The sequence below is a fragment of the Somniosus microcephalus genome, chromosome 6 (assembly GCF_052327205.1).
Source record: "Somniosus microcephalus isolate GS21.2 chromosome 6, FLI_Smic_1.0, whole genome shotgun sequence".
In the NCBI taxonomy this organism is placed as follows: Eukaryota; Metazoa; Chordata; class Chondrichthyes; order Squaliformes; family Somniosidae; genus Somniosus; species Somniosus microcephalus.
In genome coordinates this window covers 79,721,629-79,740,055 of record NC_140992.1, presented here as the reverse complement: position 1 = coordinate 79,740,055, position 18,427 = coordinate 79,721,629, and the positions used below count along the sequence as shown (strand labels likewise).

Sequence of the window (18,427 nt, the reverse complement as noted above, 5' to 3'; positions counted from 1 at the left end):
CAAAGAGCAACAGAAAGAAAAGCAAAAGTACTACTATGACAGAGGAACACAAAACCTACCTGAACTCCACACTGGTGACCAAGTAAGGTTGAAAGACAAAACAAACACATGGACTCAGAAGGGAACTGTCCTGAGTGAAGTTCAACCAAGATCATACACCATTCAGACAGATGAGGGTGCTGTTCTGAGAAGAAATCGTCGAGATCTTCTCATGGGACCAGCCACAGCAGGTCAAGAGACTGATACTGGTGAACAACCTGATCACACAGCTGAGAACCAATCATCTGAGGCAACAACTCAGATTCAAGGACAATCAATCAGAAAATCCTCAAGACACGTGAAGCCTCCTGAGAGACTCATTGAGCAAATTTAAGGACTATTGTTAAAGAAGGAAGTAATGTTATCTTATTCTTTCTTCAAGTTCTAGTGTATTGACATATTTCATGTGAACACACAAAGCAAGGGTAAAAAACCTTGATCATGATAATGATAATGTAAGTTCATTAAATGTTGTTAGTTAAAAGTAAAATACTTTTGTTTTAAGAAAGGGAGATGTAATGATATCAGCAAATAGTGATGATATTTGTCTGTGTTTGATTACTTATGCCTTACAGCATATTTGTCTGTGTTTTTGATTACTTGTGCCTGACCAGCAAAGGTCATGTGAGAGACAAGCAGTCCAGAGGAGTTTTACTTTCAGTTTCATTCTAGATGCATCACAGCATAGTGTGTTCTGTAAAAAGCTGTAGAAAGTCTTGAACAAGACTTTAGATTAAACAACATTCTCTTTCAGAAATGAGTCTTTATTGAACCCAAAAAGAAATCAAAACAAATTGCTGTTTCACCTGAGGAAAGTTTGAAGCTCTGGACTATGGGAAGGGAGGAGATAAAATGGCAAGTGCTCACCGGCCTACATTGGCTCCCGGTTTAAGCAGCGCCTCGATTTCAAAATTCTCATCCTTGTTTTCAAATCTTTCCATGGCCTCAACCCTTCCTATCTCTGTGATCTCCTTCAGCCCTACAACCCCCCGAGATATCTGCGCTCCTCTAATTCTGCCCTCTTGAGCATCCTGATTATAACTGCTCAACCTTTGGTGGCCGGGCCTTCTGTGCCTAGGCCCTAAGCTCTGGAATTCCCTGCCTAAACCTCTCCGCCTCGCTACCTCTCTTTCCTCCTTTAAGACACTCCTTAAAACCTACCTCTTTGACCAAGCTTTTAGTCACCTGCCCTAATATATCCTTTTGTGGCTCGGTGTCAAATTTTTGTCTTACAATACTCCTGTGTGGCGTCTTGGGACGTTTTACTACGTTAAAGGCGCTATATAAATACAAGTTGTTGTTGTGTTGCATCTCCTGTGCCTGCACAGGAACAGGAGGGAGTGTTGGGGGTGATTGAGGAGTGAACCAGGGTGTCGCAGAGGGAACGGTCCCTTCGGAATGCTGAAGGATAGGTGAGGGAAGATGTGTTTGGTGGTGGCATCAAGCTGGAGGTGGCGGAAATGGCGGAAGAAGATCCATTGAATGTGAAGGCTGGTGGGGTGGAAGGTGAGGCTAAGGGGAACCCTGTTGTGGTTCTGGGAGGGAAGCAATGGGGTAATAGCAGAAGTGTGGGAAATGGAACAGACATGGTTGAGGTCAACATGGTGGAGAGGAATCCTCAGTTGAGGAAAAAGGAAATCATGGGCCAGGGTGGCTACTCCTGATTTACATTTACAAGCACCAGCAGCCTGCCACTGCTATGCAAATCTCCAAATCCCTAGACTTTGAGATGGGATCTCCAGCCTTGAGCAAAGAAGGGCGGGGTTCCATTCTGTTGCAATAAACCAGTAGGACGGACCCTGGAATTTCCAGGTGAGCATCTTAACATGTATCATCTGGAATTTCCACAGGAGATTTGCTATTAAACAAACACTTTTCACATCCTCAGGAGGTCCCAAAATGTTTCAAGGCCAATCGATTACTTTAAGTGTAGTCACTGTTGTTATGTAGGCAAACATGCAGCCAATTTGTGCACAGCAAGGTCCCACAAACAGCAAAGAGATAAATGATGAGTTAATCTGTTCTTACTGGTTTGGTTGATGGATGAATGTTAACCAGGAAATCGGAGAACTGGCAGCTCTTTGAATTTTTTACATTCACTTGAACAGAAAGACAGGGCCTCAGTTTAACATCTCACCTTATAGATGACACCTCCAACAATGCAGCACTCCTTAAATACTACACTGAAATATCAATGCCTGCCTGTTGAGTACTTCCAGCATTTTTGTTTTTGCTTCAGACTTCCAGCGTCTGCAGTAGAATATTATATTTTTTGTTCAGGGTAGAAATGACTGTTATCATTATTAGCAGACCAATACTTAACAGATTGGTATGACATTCCCCAGTCATGATGCAGTGGAAGCTATGGCTGCAAATTTAATGGAGGAGGTGGGATGGAGTCGGGTTGTCTGGTGGCGGGGTCCGGACCCACTGCCTGCAGCATCCGATCCCCAGGTGAGATTTTAGTTTAATTGGCCCCTTAAGTTGAGTGGTGCATGCTGGCCGGTCCAATGACTGGGATCGGGTCTGTTAGTCGCCTCTGATGATGTCATTAGTGCGGATGTTTTTAAAGGTTCCATGCAGCCTCAGCCTTTCAGTTCTTGATTCTGTTGGAGTCTGGAATTGGCAAGGCCACAGTGAGTGCATCGAACCTAAGGCAGCACCACGCTTCGCTGAAGACTCCCTCCAAGCTCTTGTGGAGGGAGTTAGAGGGCGCAGGGAGATTCTGTTCCCTCCTGATGACAAAGCGGCCAGAGGGTCTTCCAAGAAGGCCACACAGCAGATGGATTTCAGCCTCAACACTCACAAGATTAGTTGAGCTGCTAAATGTCTCCCAAGCCTCAAAGCACTAAGTTGTGGCATGTGAAAGAATGAGAGATTGCAGGACCACTTTTAAGCTGCTCGAGCAGCTGGAAACAATTCAGGTCCTAGGTCAACCTGGCTCGATTCACCAGACGTGTTTTTATGAAGGCGGGCAGCATGTTGAAAAACCTAAAAAAATCTGATCAGCCCTTTAAAATAGGATTATCCTGCCAGTTAAACTATCTGTTAACTGGCTTAGTAACCTGTCCCGCTGTTTGGTGATGGGTCAGTTCGGGAGCGGCTGACCCGACACTTCCCAAAGTTGCATGGAGGTGGGTTCACAGCCCGCCTCCAATTTCTCCAATTTTTGCAACAGATCCGCCTCCAAATCCGCCCCCTCATATGAATAAAATTGCGGCTTTAGTATCATCGAATGATTAATAATATTTTGTACCATCTTTTTCTGGCAAAAGAAAATGGTCCAGAATTTGCAGTCCGGATGACGGCGAACTGGCAACGTACGCCGTCATTCTGCCTTTGAAACTGACCGCAACTTTGGGATTTGGTGCATGCACAGGTGTATGTGGAAATCCTGGCGTTGCGGTCTCTCATTCTCTGCTCCTCCACAGGCTGCCCCCCGCCCCACCCACCCCCACTCAACCCCGCCCCCCTCCCCCCCACCGACCCCGCCCCCCTCCCCCCACCCATCCCCGCCCCCTCCCTCCACCCAACCCCCGCCCCCACACACACACACAGCCATCAATCACTCAAATCACTCAAATCAGGGAAACTGACGAAACTTTGGCTCTTCCGCAGTAATTACACTGTTAAATTCCTCACTGAAAGTTTGAAGCAAAGGAATTAGGTGTAACTGGGTTTTAAGACTGCTAAACAAACGTGATGGGCCTGAAAAACTCATTTTAATTTTGTGCAGTATTAAATTAATCCATTTTAATAAAAATTAAAAATTTTAAGAAACTTTTAAAGAAAAATAAGTTGATTATTTTTAAAGTTTGTTCATCTTTGTTTCAAGTTTGCCTTTTCCCCATGTGAGAGCCCCAATCTTTGTTTTGCTCTCTCTAACATTTTTACAAAGTTAGAATTTTAAGAGCTTACTCACTTCTTGGTTCGCTGTCTGTGAGAATTCTGCGTTTAGATTGGCTGCTTCGACAGCTTGTTGATGATACAGCAGCTTGCACGAGGGGATCCCCACTATACTCTGTTGATTTGAATTATGTGTAGGAAAACTCGAACTTCACGACACAGAGATTGCGAGGTCTCTGTGGAAGCTTATTTCGGGGCCAGCGATGAATGCCTTTGCTTTGCCGCTGACCGTAAATTACAGACCAATATATTCTACACTAGCTGGAGTGCCCGGCGGTGCTGAGGGTTTTTGAGGCATGTTGTTGTTGGAAGAGAGGGAGAGAGAGACTGGGGGAGTAGAGAGAGATGGGAGGAGGGGGGAGAGAGAGAGAGACTGGGGGGGAGAGAGAGACTGGGGGGGAGAGAGAGAGACTGGGGGGAGAGAGAGAGAGAGAGAGACTGGGGGGGAGAGAGAGAGAGAGACTGGGGGGAAGAGAGAGAGAGAGACTGGGGGAGAGAGAGAGAGAGACTGGGGGGAAGAGAGGGAGAGAGAGAGAGAGAGAGACTGGGGGAGAGAGAGAGAGAGACTGGGGGGAGAGAGAGAGAGAGAGACTGGGGGAAGAGAGAGAGAGACAGGGGGGAAGAGAGACTGGGGGGAAGAGAGAGAGAGAGACTGGGGGAAGAGAGAGAGAGAGACTGGGGGGAAGAGAGAGAGAGACTGGGGGGAAGAGAGAGAGAGAGACTGGGGGGAAGCGAGAGAGAGAGACTGGGGGGAAGAGAGAGAGAGAGACTGGGGGGGAGAGAGAGAGAGACTGGGGGGGGAGAGAGAGAGAGACTGGGGGGGAGAGAGAGAGAGACTGGGGGGGATGAGAGAGAGAGAGACACTGGGGGAGAGAGAGAGAGACTGGGGGGGAGAGAGAGAGACTGGGGGGGAGAGAGAGAGAGAGAGACTGGGGGGGAGAGAGAGAGAGACGGGGGAGTGAAAGAGAGAGAGACTGGGGGAGAGAGAGAGACTGGGGGAGAGAGAGAGAGAGACTGGGGGGAGAGAGAGAGAGAGAGAGACGGGGGGAGAAGAGAGAGACGGGGGAAGAGAGAGAGAGAGAGACTGGGGGGAGAGAGAGAGAGAGAGAGACTGGGGGGAGAAGAGAGAGACGGGGGGAAGAGAGAGAGAGAGCGAGAGACTGGGGGAGAAGAGAGAGATGGGAGGGAAGGGAGAGAGACTGCTGGATTTAGTTTGGGATTAGCCTGGAGAGAGGGGGGAAGGAGTGCCTCAGGCCTGGCCCGATGGACCCCTGCGAAGGAAGGAAGGAAGGAAGAAGGCGAGCTCTCCCTCCCTCTCCCACCCCCTCACTCTTTCCCTCCCTTTCCACTCTCTCTCTCCCTCCCCCTCTCTCTCCCTGCCCCCCTCTCTCTCCCCTATCTCTCTCCGCCCGCCGTCTCTCCCCTCTCTCTCTCCCCCTCCCTCCCCTCTCTCTCTCCCCCTCCCTCCCATCTCTCTCTCTCCCCCTCCCTCCCCTCTCCCTCTCTCTCCCTCTCCCCCTTCTCCACTCCCTCACCCCCCCTTTCTCTCTCCCTCCCCGTCTCTCCCTGCTCTCCTCTCTGTCCCTCCCTCCCCCTCTCCCTCCCTCCCCTCTCCCTCCCCAGTGCCTCAGGCCCAGACACCGAGCCGAGCCCCGGGACTGGGCCGAGGGGGGGAAAGGCCGAGTCCCCGGCCCGCGGGCGCAAACGGAGCCGAGCCCTGGGACCGGGGTCGAGGGGGGGAAAGGCCGAGTTCCCGGCCGCAACGGAGCCGAGCCCCGGGACCGGGCCGAGGGGGGGAATGGCTGAGTCCCCGGCCCGCAGGCACAAACAGAGCCGAGCCCCGGGACCGGGCCGAGGGGGGGAAAGGCCGAGTCCCCGGCCCGCAGGCGCAAATGGAGCCGAGCCCCGGACTGGGCTGAGGGGGGGAAAGCCCAGTCCTTCCCGCCCGCAGCCTTTACCAAGATGGCGGCGATGGCTATGCTGGGCTCCGTCCACCCTGCCAGCCTTTACCAAGACGGCGACGATCGCGGGCCACAGGTTTGGAATCGGCCCAGCGGGACGGGCGGTGCCTAGCTCGGGCGTGGCTGGCGAGGAGAGGCCGAGGCTTCGAGGCCTGAGGAAAAAGAGCTTACCTACAGGGTTCAGCTGTGTATCTGTTATCTTAAAATGCCTCATAAAACGTTAAACGCGAACTTAGTGTATCATGCACTCCTTTGCAAATGGATTTTTTTTTCTTTTAAAAACCAACTGTTTTGTGTCAATACTAATGAATCAACAATTTCCTCACCTCCATTACCATTTTTTGAGCTTGAGGCCCGGCAGGTGTTTAATGGCCGCCACTCACCTCAGCTCAGCTCCCGCTCAGCAGTTTGAACGATTAGGCCCCGCCACAAACGCCATGAAACGCCCCCCAATTGGTCAACCATCACATCACTCAACGCTAATGAGCGGTAGGATTGGTCAACGTTCACGTCACTCAACGCTAATGAGCGGTAGGATTGGTCAACCGCTAATGAGCGGATTTTGTCCTTTTTTTGAACGTTTTTTGTATACTGTCCAAACAATTTTTGTCTGACCAAAATGTAAATATGCCTATTAGACTCCCCTAATGATAAGCTTTCTTTTGATACAACATATGTGTAGGTACGCTCTATAACTTTTGATTGTATAGCCGGATAGACAGACAGACAAACCAACTCTTTTATTATATAATAACTAGCTGGAGTGCCCGGCAGTGCCAAGGGTTTTTTGAGGGCATGTTGTGTTGGAAGAGAGAGAGAGAGAGAGACTGGGGGGAGAAGAGAGAGACTGGGGGGGAGAGAGTGACTGGGGGGAAAAGAGGGAAAGAGAGAGAGACTATGGGGAAGAGAGAGAAAGAGAGAGAGACTGGGGGGAAGAGAGAGAGAGAGAGACTGGGGGGAAGAGAGAGAGAGAGAGAGACTGGGGGGAAGAGAGAGAGAGAGACGGGGGAGTGAGAGAGAGACTGGGGGGAGAAGAGAGAGACGGGGAGAAGAGAGAGACAGGGGGAAGAGAGAGACGGGGGTGAAGAGAGAGAGAGGGACTGCTGAATTTAGTTCAGGATTAGCCTGGAGAGAGGGGGGAAGGAGCGCCTCAGGCCTGGCCCGATGGACCCCTGCGAAGGAAGGAAGAAGGCGAGCTCTCCCTCCCTGTCCCACCCCCTCACTCTTTCCCTCCCTCACCCTCTCTCTCTCCCTCCCCCTGTCTGTCCCTGCTTACTCTCTCTCCCTCCATCCCCTCTCCTCTCTCCTCTCCCTGCCCCTCTCCTCACCCTCCCTCCCCCCTCTCCTCTCCCTCCCTCCCCTCTCCTCTCCCTCCCTCCCCTCTCCTCTCCCTCCCCCTCTCCTCTCCCTCCCTCCCCTCTCCTCTCCCTCCCCCTCTCCTCTCCCTCCCTCCCCCTCTCCTCTCCCTCCCCCTCTCCCTCCCCCCTCTCTCCCTCTCTCTCCCTCCCCGCTCTCTCTCCCTCCCCCTGCTTTACTCTCTCCCTCCCTCCCTCCCCTCTCCCTCCCTCCCTCCCTCTCCTCTCCCTCCCCCTCCTCTCCCTCCCCCTCTCCTCTCCCTCCCCCCTCCTCTCGCTCCCCCCCTCGCCTCTCGCTACCCCCCTCCTCTCCCTCCCCCTGTCCCTTCTGATTTCCTCTCTGTCCCTCCCTCCCCCTCTCTGTCTGCCTTTCCTGAGAGCCCGGCCATGGTGAGCCGAAGCCCCCATGTGTGGATCAGCACCTCAGGCTGGCCGGTGCGCGGCCTAGCGCGTGAGGCCCGCCGGACTCACCTTAGCTGAGGTCACGCTCCGGGCCACCGCCGACGTTGATGCGCGCGCTGACTCCCGCCCCGCCAGCCTTTACTAAGATGGTGGCGATGGCTATGCTCGGCTCAGTCCCGCGCCGCCAGCCTTTACCAAGATGGCGGCGATCGCGGGGCGGGCCTAGCGGGACGGGCGTTGCCTAGCTCGGGCATGGCTGGCAAGGAGAGGCCGAGGCTTCGAGGCCTGCAGGTGGGGTAACCCTCCAAGGCTGCGGCGCCCGGTGGAGGCAGCGAGTCAAGAGGGAAAAAAAGGGTGAAAGGTAGGAAAATTAATCAGCTTAGAAAAAATATTTACAAATTAATTTACTTTTTTTATAAACAATTTCCCCTCCACACACACAGAAAGTGGGAAAAATAAATCAGTCGTTAGAAATCAAGATGGCGGCCACTCACCTCAGCTCAGAAGGATTAGGCCCGCCCACACACACAATGAACCCCCCCCCCCCCCCCCGCCGTGATGCACCGATTGGTCAACCATCACGTCACTCAACGCTAATGAGCAGAATTTTGCCGTTTTTTGAACCTTTTTTGTATACTGTCGGAACAATTTTTGTTTGACAAAAAGTAAATACACCTATTAGACTCCCCTAATGATAAGCTTTCTTTTGATATAACATGCGTGTAGGTACGCTCTATAACTTTTGAGTGTATAGCGGATAGACAGACAGAGAGACAGAGAGACAAGCAGAGAGACAAACCGCTTTTATTTTATATATATAGATAGATAAATATATAGATAGATAGAGAAGATACAGCTTAGATGATAGCTTGAGCTATTATTATGGAATATAAATGACTTAAGGTCTCTGTTAAAATAGCAGGTAACCTCTTAAGGAACTTCTAGGCTTGTTTACGAATGTCAACTTTCTCATCAGAAAAAATACACACACAGCATTTACTTAAAACGGGTTTAAGATCCAAAAGGTACTTTTCCTGTTACATTTAATTAAAAGTAATACAGTCTCTAGAATGGACAAGGTTTTTATTCGAAACGTGCACATTTCTGGTAAAGAGTCGCGTTTCTTTTCCTTATCGGCCCGATGGAATTTGGAAATCTATTTTTGTTTTATTTTCTTTGAAAATCCTCAAAGGGAAACTCTACCTTTAAAAAGGACCGTTTCCCCATTGATGAGCAGTTTTAACTTGACTGTGAAACTTGCTTTTGGGGAGATTCGTTTGCGATATCAATGAAACTTACTTGATGCGTATTTAAAAGAAAACTTCGAAATAAGCATCGAGAGAGCTTTTCTGAGAAAGTGTCACGGATTCTCCTGTGCGTTGTCCTATGTGTGCTGTGGCTTGGGAAACTCTGACCCGCCTGGCACTTCAATCACACAGGCGAGCTGTCCCCTTCTGCCCCGAAACTCGGCGGGGATTTTTTTTTCTTTCTTTCTGTGAGATAGGATGAGGAAAATCAAACGAAATAAAGGACGATACAAAGGAAGAAATTGGGCACACACTAAAAAATGAAGATGAAAGCGGGAAAGTTGAAGAAATACAAATAGAAAATAAAATAAATATCGAAGCAAAATAGAAAATAAGAAAGAAAAGCCGAGGGCGAATAGAGTCAAAGCAAAGGGCGATTAAAAAGAAAGCGAAAAACCACTTACAGAAACATTTAACAACATGAAACGTAACCAAGATGGGATGTGTTTCCGCTCCACTCCCCACACACACACACTCAAGGAATTTTTGCTTCGTTGCGTGTCCCAGATTTATTCCACTTTCTGAAGTGACTGGGGGAATCCCGCCAATGCACCACCTACACTGTGTGCCGAGAGAGCAGTGCATATATTTACAGGCGGCACTCGATCTCTCGGCACACAGGCACACAGGCCCAACTAAACAACCCAACTTCATCTCGGACATCTCGCTCAGACACCATGATGCTCTCATTAGAAGCCGCTGGTAAGTTTGGACACTTTGCGAATGATTGCTATCTTTATCTGCTTTATATCAGTATTATCAAACCCCATATCATCTCAGTATATGTCAAAGGGAAGGTATAAGGAAGGCTGATTTATACCATTAAACCCATGGAGTGGACAAGTGTCACCACAGATCTTTGAAGCTTTCTTTTGTAATTGCAGGTTTGGCTCCAAGACTGTGGAACGCTGTCATCTTTTTAACGATTTCCACTCACCTCTCCTGTTTCTCTGTTGGGACCCGGATTGATAACCACCATAAAATAGATGTTGAAAACTGCCTGAATATTTCAAAGCGCCTTCTTAAAGAGGTGAAAGAGAGTCTAACGCACGTAAGTACTGTGTAATTCATTCTTGCACTGTGTGCGGTCCAAGCAGGGAAACCGGGCGAATTGTAAAGAGAATCAATATTCTTTATACATCTCTACAAATTAATGCTGACAGGGCTGGGTCATTAATTCATCTTTTATTGGTGTTCCTAGCCAGCACCCGTGCCCTGCAATAATGTTCTGTTTTATCCCTGGCTCGTTAACTTCAACTGGAAAAAATGAAATGTTTTCTACACATTTGTCTGTGCGTTTTTGAAGGTGTTACATGCTATTGTTCTTTATTAGCCCGACGTGACTGGAGGGTTTAACTGCACCGACTCTGTGATTGTACTGGAAGACATCACCGAGAATCACACCAGCACCGCTTGGACCTGTTCCCCTGCCCAGGTGAGGGCAGAGACAATTTCTGGCAATATTTGTCAGATAAGAACAATTCTTTCTCGGTTAATGCATTTCAAACTGACTGCTTATGTAAATCTCTATGAATCTGTAGGAGAGATGCAAGGAAAGTGGAGACCCCCAGGGATGCCGTCTCTCATCCAGCCAGGTATATAACTGCAAATACTCCATTCAATTCTCAGCTCAGTCACTGGAGTGAAATTGCATCTAACATTATACCGTATCCATTTTTGTCCACAGTGCTATCAAAATATTACTACCGATCTACAAATCTACCAAGCCAAGCTACAGAATTTCACCCATATCACCAGTAACGTGTGCAAGAACATCGCGCACCTCTTAAAGGTAAACTTAAAAACCAAAGTTTAATTCTATGATAAGGATAAGAAGGGGTGAATGCTGGAATTCCGAGATACACACGGAATATGTAGGGCTGGTCGATGGCATGCCAAAGAGAAATCCTGCCGTTGTATCATCACATTTCTGTCAGTATGGGGCGGTTTCCACTTCACACCGAAGCAAAAATGATGATTATCTGAGTCATCTGCATATTACAAGGTGCAACCATCCGCAAGTGGCTCCTGCCCCATTTCTATCTCCTGCTCCCTTGACCCCATTCCCACCAAACCCATCACTTAACTTCTCTTCCCCCCTGGACTCTCAATTTACCCAATGTTGTAAATAGTTCCCTTTATTCAGGCAGCTTTCCAAACTACCACCATCACCTACCCACTTCAAACAACCCATCCTCAACTCTCCAACCTCGCTAACTACGATCCCATCTCCAAATTCACAATCCTTTCCAAGGTCGTTGAATATGTTGCCGCCTTCAAAATTTGTGCCCGCCTCTCCCACAACTCCGTGTTTCAATCTCTCCAATTGGGTTTCTGCCTCTCCTACAGCAATGAAATAGCCCTGTCCAAAGTCATGAATGACATTCTCTATCATACCATCCTCCTCCAACACCTCTCTGTTCTTTGTTTGTTTTCCCTCTTACCTATTTAATGATAGCTGGAGCATCCCTACCAATGGCTTCTCTTCCCACCCCCCACACTGTCATCTCCAGAGTCCCTTAAGGAATTATCTTTTCCCCCCGACCACCCCACTTCTTTGTCATTTACATACTGCCCCTTGGCACCATCATTCAAAGACATGGAGCCAGCTTCCACATGTACAATGATGACACACAGCTCTACCTATCCACCACACCTCTCAACCCCTCCATTGACTGTGCTGTCAAACTGTTAGTCTGGCATTCAGTCTTGGAATAGATGTAACTTCCTCCAGCTAAACATTGCGAAGACCAAAGCAATTGTCTTCAGCTCCACCACAAACTCTGTACCCTCATCACTGACTCCAACCCCCCTCACTTAAACTCCCAATGTGCTATGTCAGTCTGAACCAGACTGTCTGCAACCTTGGGGTCCTTTTCAACCCTGATCTAAGCTTCTGGCCTCATAATTGTCTCCATTACGCAGACTACCAAATTACACCTCTGTAACTCGCACCAAGTCCTGTTCACCCATCATCCCTGTGCTCGCTGATCTAAATAGGCTCCCAGTTAAGCAATGCCTTGATTTTAAACTTCTCATCATGTTTGCAAATCCGTCCATGACCTCGCCCCTCCCTTTCTCTGTAATCTCCTCCAGCCCCACAACCCTCCGAGATATCTGCTCCTCTAATTCTGGCCTCTTGAGTATCCCCGATTTTAATCGCTCAACCACTGCTGGCTGTGCATTCAGCTGCCAAGACCCTAAGCTCTGAAATTCCCTCCCTAAACCTCTCTACTGCTCGATCTCTCTTCCCTCCTTTAAGACAATCTTTAAAGCCTGTCTCTTGGACCAAGCTGGGGGTCATCTGCCCTAATAGCTCCTTATGTGGCTGGGGATCAAATTTTGTTTTATAACACTCCTGTGAAGTGCCTTGGGACGTTTTACAATGTTAAAGGTGCTAGATAAATACAAGTTGTTGTTGTAACATCAGCCGCCTCTGCTCCCACCTCAGCCCATCCACCGCTGAAAGCCTCATTCATGCCTTTTTTCATCTCCAGGCACAATTACTTCAATGCTCTTCTAGCCAGCCTCCCATCCTCCATTCACCATAAACATCAACTCATCCATATCTTACTCCACACCAAATTTGGCTCACCAATCCTCACTGAGCTACATTGTCTCCCAGTCCCCCAATGATTTAAATTTAAAATTCTCATCTGTGTTTAAATCCCTCCACAGCCTCACCCCTCCCTAATTCTGTAACCTCCGCTAGCCTTACAACTCCCTCTCCATTTCTCACTGCTCCTCTGACTCCAATCTCTTGTGCATCCCTCGTCCTCCTTTCACCCCAACATTGCTGGCCATGTCTTCAGCCATCTATGCTCCACTCTCTGGAATTATTTCCCTAAACTGTATCACCTCTGCACCTCCCTCCTTAAAACCCATCTCTTTGACCAAGCTTTTGGTTACCGCTCCTAATCGCTCCCTCTTTGGTGTGATGTCCATTTTCCTTACGCCTCTGTGAAGCACCTTGGAACATTTTTCTATGTTAAACATTTTCTATGTTTCTATATATAAATGCAAGTAATTGTTGTTGGTAGCTGCAGTTCAGGTTTAAGCCAGACAGTACCCCATTTACAATACCCGACTGAGACTTAAGTTCTGCTGCCCAGACTTATTTTTTATTCATTCATGGGATGTGGGTGTCGCTGGCAAGTCCAGCATTTATTGCCCATCCATAATTGCCCTTGAGAAGGTGATGGTGACCTGCCTTCTTGAACCGCTGTAGTTCATGTGGTGAAGGTACTCCCATAGTGCTGTTAGGGAGGGAGTTTCAGGATTTTGACCCAGCGACGATGAAGGATCGGCAATATACTTCCAAGTCAGGTGTGTGACTTGGAGGGGAACTTGGAGGCGGTGGTGTTCCCATACGTCTGCTGCCCTTGTTCTTCTAGGTGGAAGAGTTTGCAGGTTTGGGAGGTGCTGTCGAAGGAGCCTTGATGAGTTGCTGCAATGCATCTTGCAGATGGCACACACCGCAGCCACGGTATGCCAGCGGTGGAGGGAATGAATGTTTAAGGTGGTGGATGGGGTGCCAATCAAGTGGGCTGCTTTGTCCTGGATGTGTCGAGCTTCTTGAGTGTTGTTGGAGCTGCACTCATCCAGGCAAGTGGAGAGTATTCCATCACACTCCTTAATTGTGCCTTGTAAATGGTGGAAAGGCTTTGGGGAGTCAGGAGGTGAGACACTCGCCGCAGAATACTTAGCCTCTGACCTGCTCTTGTTGCCACAGTGTTTATGTGGCTGGTCCAGTTAAGTTTCTGGTCAATGGTGACCCTCAGGATGTTGATGGTGGGGGTTTCGGTGATGGTAATGCCGTTGAATGTCAAGGGAAGGTGGTTAGACTCTCGCTTGTTGGAGATAGTCATTGCCTGGCACATGTCACTTGTATGCGTGCGCAGACCTCCTCTCCCAGCTGTTAAGATTTAAATGTCTAGACAGTATTGGCAGCAGTGTAGGCGGTAGTGTCTGCATTGTGCAAACATTTGAATGAATTCCAGTTAAATTAAAAAAGTTTCCAGGAGCTCCAAAGGATTCCCAGAAACTTTTTATGTCCAGTTTAAGAGTAATTACACTGCTTCTGGTGTCAAACCAGTGTTTCAAAGTCCTGACTTCAGATTTACACAACAACAACAACAACTTGTATTTATATAGTGCCTTTAACATAGTAAAATGTCCCAAGGTGCTGCACAGGAGTATTTTAAGACAAAAAAAATGGACACTGATCCACATAAGGATAAATTAGGGCAGGTGACCAAAAGCTTGGTCAAAGAGGTAGGTTTTAAGGAGCATCTTAAAGGAGGAAAGAGAGGTAGCGAGACAGACAGGTTTAGGCAGGGAATTCCAGAGCATAGGGCTGAGGCAACAGAAGGCCTGGCCACCAAAGGTTGAGCGATTGTAATCAGGGATGCTCCAGAGGACAGAATTAGAGGAGCGCAGATATCTCGGAGGGTTGTGGGGCTGAAGGAGATTACAGAGATAGGAAGGGTTGAGGCCATGGAGGGATTTGAAAACAAAGGATGAGAATTTTGAAATCGAGGCACTGCTTAACCGAGAGCCAATGTAGGTCAGCGAGCACAGGGGTGATGGACGAACGGGACTTGATGCAAGTTAGGACACGGGCAGCCGAGTTTTGAATGACCTCAAGTTTACCTAGGGTGGAATGTGGAAGGCCAGCCAGGAGTGCGTTAGAATAGTCAAGTCTAGAGGTAACAAAGGCATGAGGGTTTCAGCAGCGAATGAGCTGAGGCAAGGGCAGAGACGGGCAATGTTAAGGAGGTGGAAGTAGGTGGTCTTTGTTATGCTGCGGATTACACCACAACCTTAGTGTCACTGTGTTATAAACTTCAGATCTACTTTAAATATTCTCTCGGATTCAGTGGCACTTGTCCCTCCCTATGTCTCACGTTCATGAGTTCTCCTATACTGCTCAATAACCCAATGGTGTAACAATAGTACTCTTTGTGATCTGAACTAGATATAGTGTCTTTCTCACAATCTTTCTGTAGGAAGACTGAAAACACTTTAATGGGATAAGGCCAGATACTAATCATTTTACATTACAAACATCAATGAACATACAGAGTAACGGTTATAATCAAAACTCACATTATTTAACTGCAAATTCCCCTTCACGGATAAGAAAAATAAGCTATGCTGCTCTGTTAAGGTTAATGCTCTAAATACACTTGCTTTTATACTGTCTTAGCATGGAAACAGACACGGGCTTGTTCGGCATGAGCCTTACAATAAACTGCCTAGGCTGCTCTTGCCTTTCTCTCTGCATGTCATTATCACGGACCCACCTTCCACATGGGTTTTTCGCTTCTTTTTTAATTACTTCTGACCACAAGAAATGTGTGTGTGTGTGTGTGTGTGTGGGCGGGGGCGGGGGGGGGGTGGCGGGCTGGTGGGAGTGGGTGGGGGTGAGGGGGAAGACTGTCCCTCTTCCCCATTCCTTAATTTATCAGTAGACTTGTTAACCAAACAACCTCTTCCCCTCCCCACCCAAAGAGTGAATTCTCGGCAGGGCTGAAATTAAAGGATCATTGCAATGATAATAGGTGTGGATGTTCTTGGAAGCTTGAAATTAGAGCGAATTAACTAATGTCCTTGGTTGTTGTGCAAACACATCTTCAATGCCTGGCTTAATAACAATATAAACTCTTCTTAGTCACGGCAGTTTTAGTTTATGCTGTAAAGGAAAATTCTAAACCTGGGTGTAATTCACTTCCAAATCCTTTTTATGGAAAAATGATCAAAAATTCCCAAAATGTGGCACTCTGTGTAGTGGAATCAGTTTCACAATTGTGCTGAAGTTGTATGACAGGAATCTGCTCGGGGCAGAGGTTCACCCGATCAACTACCGTAAATTCAGTGGAAGATCATCGGAAACCCCAGATAAATCACGTAAATGGGGTTTCCACCAATCTTCTGCCGAAGTTATGCCAGCCAATCCGGAGAACTCCCAAGAATATTCCCGGCTGTAGCGTAAGAGCATCCAATGGGGAGGAGTACAATCATCTCCTGTATGTGATTTCACATCCCTTCTGCCTTCTGCTGGGGTCTGCCTGAATTTGAATACAGACCAGCACATTGCAGGACTGTGGAAAAAAAGACTTGGATTTATATAGCGCCTTTCACGACCCCCAGACTTCGTAAAGCGTTTTACAGCCAATGAAGTACTTTTGGAGTGTAGTCACTGTTGTAATGTAGGAAACGCGGCAGCCAATTTGCACACAGCAAGTTCCCACAAACACCAATGTGATAATGATCAGATAATCTGTTTTTGTTATGTTGATTGAGGGATAAATATTGGCCAGGCTACCGGGGATAACTGCCCTGCTCTTCCATGGGATCTTTTACGTCCACTTGAGAGAACAGACGGGCCTCAGTTTAACGTCTCATCTGAAAGACGGCACCTCCGACAATGTAGCACTCCCTCAGCACTGCACTGGAGTGTCAGCCTAGATTTTTGTGTTTTTAGTTCCTGGAGTGGGACTTGAACCCACTCCAGGGACTTGTGCCATGTCATGACTCCATGAATTGCATAAGCAATGCTCCTCGCAGGAGAGTTTCTTTCCCCAAAGTGTTCAGTACTTTTACTGTGAAATGTTGCTTTTATCAACTCCATTTTGCTTCACATTTCTGAAAGTTTTCTTTAATATCAATTGCTGATGTCAATCATATACATATGTCCAGGAAGGCAGCAATAAATTCACTTGAGCAGACGAACAGTGTAACAACTCTGGTCCAACTGATTAGTGTGCTCCTGAGAACATACCAGTGTAAGATTCAAAGAAAAGTTAATGATTGGGATGTAAGCCTTCATCAGGACTCGGGAAACTTTAATCTTTCACATACTGATCCACCCGCTGTATGTTTCCAGCACTGTCTGTTTAATTCATTTGTTGTTTACAGTTCATACCTTTATTGCAACCCCATCCAATCCCATTTTACTGTATGTTCCATGCACTGTTGGCTGTGCACCTTTCTATCCCTGTTTCTGTGTTTTCTTTCTATTTTTTCTGTGGTTGCTCTTCCACCTCTTTCCATTTATTTCTATTTCCTATTTCATTTTTCTGTTGTCTGTCTATTTTCTTTGAATTTGCTTCTATTTTTACAATCACTCTTTTTTATATCCTCTCTGGGGTATGTTTATACCCATTAGATAACCCGTTAAGTTCTGTTTAATTAAATATATAAATATTCATTCCTTATTATGCATATCTTGAATTTTATTGCCTACCTATTTGAATTTCTAAAAGCAAAACCTTCTAAGCTGTTACTCATTTCAGATTTAATTTCAGTTTAAATAAATAATTTGCTAATTTATTCATAAACAATTATCTGTTTATAATACAAAATCAGTTTCCTAATTATAGTTAGTTTATGTTTTTTTCATAGGCTCTTAATGCTGATTCAACCTATGAAGATGCATATTTCGAAGGTGGCTCAACAACAGACGATGAAGAGAAACCTGTCATCGACTTTCCCCAGAGGATGGTTCTGTGCAAAATCCTGCAGGCCTTCAGGTTGCGTACTATCACAATCAACAGAGTGATGAACTATCTGAACAATGACAGCAAACAGTAACTGTGTAAAATGTAAATATTCTCCACACAGCGGAGTCATTTGTGGTCCCTCAACTTTACATTTTTTGCACTATTTTTCTATTTATATCAAATTTTATCCACGATAATACAACACTCCTCTCAGAACAATTTATTTATTTAAGTATTTATTTATTATTTATCTCTCTTTTTCTGTGGGAAAGGTATTGGGGGAAAAATTGTGTATAGCCCATTTTGGGGTGTTAATATCGGCTGGGTGCAAAGTTTAGCGCCCGGCACTAATTATCGCCTCCGACTGCAAAATTCGCCTCCAGCGAATATAGGAGGTGATTTGAGTGATAAATCAGGCGCTACACACCTCTCTTAGGCGCAAACATCGGGGAGCGAGGCGCTACCTCAGAACGCTACCGAAGCTCAGGCGATGTCAGTTACCATGGATGCCAGACAGACTGGCGCCGTCCAGTTCTTAAAGGGGAGGGGCCATCTTGCTGGCCAGCCACACCCTACTCATTGCAGCCTTGAATCTCAGCCTGGAGAGACCTCTAAAGCAATTATGTTGGAAGCACTAATGGATATGCCCAGGGAAAGAGCTCGGCGCTTAGGAACCTCAAAAGTGGTGCTGAGGATCAAAATTCCTTAGGACAGTGTTAAATCTCTCCAAACGTCTCTCTCCCTCTCAACCTGCGTGTACCAAAAATGTTGCCGACAAGAAAAGGCAGGAAGCGCCCGCCTTTAAATAGCGCTCCCCCAGCCCCTTCCCGACTTGAAAACATTCCTTTCTACCTGTCGTTCCTAGCAGCAGGCACTAAGGCAGGGGGCGCGATTCAATTTCTGGTCCGGGGCATTACCAGGGCGTTGCACGCTTGACTGATGCCACGATCTGC

The 18,427-nt window shown here is 47.4% G+C and overlaps 1 protein-coding gene across 1 annotated transcript; it reads left to right on the top strand.

Moving 5' to 3' along the window:
• Positions 1-9,647: 9,647 nt before the first annotated feature.
• Positions 9,648-17,604, top strand: il12a (interleukin 12a). The gene is made up of 6 exons (XM_085989450.1): positions 9,648-9,672; positions 9,855-10,021; positions 10,304-10,405; positions 10,512-10,565; positions 10,658-10,762; positions 17,377-17,604. Exons 1-6 carry the CDS (start codon positions 9,648-9,650, stop codon positions 17,563-17,565), a joined length of 642 nt encoding a protein of 213 aa, XP_085845576.1. The 3' UTR covers positions 17,566-17,604.
• Positions 17,605-18,427: the final 823 nt, after the last annotated feature.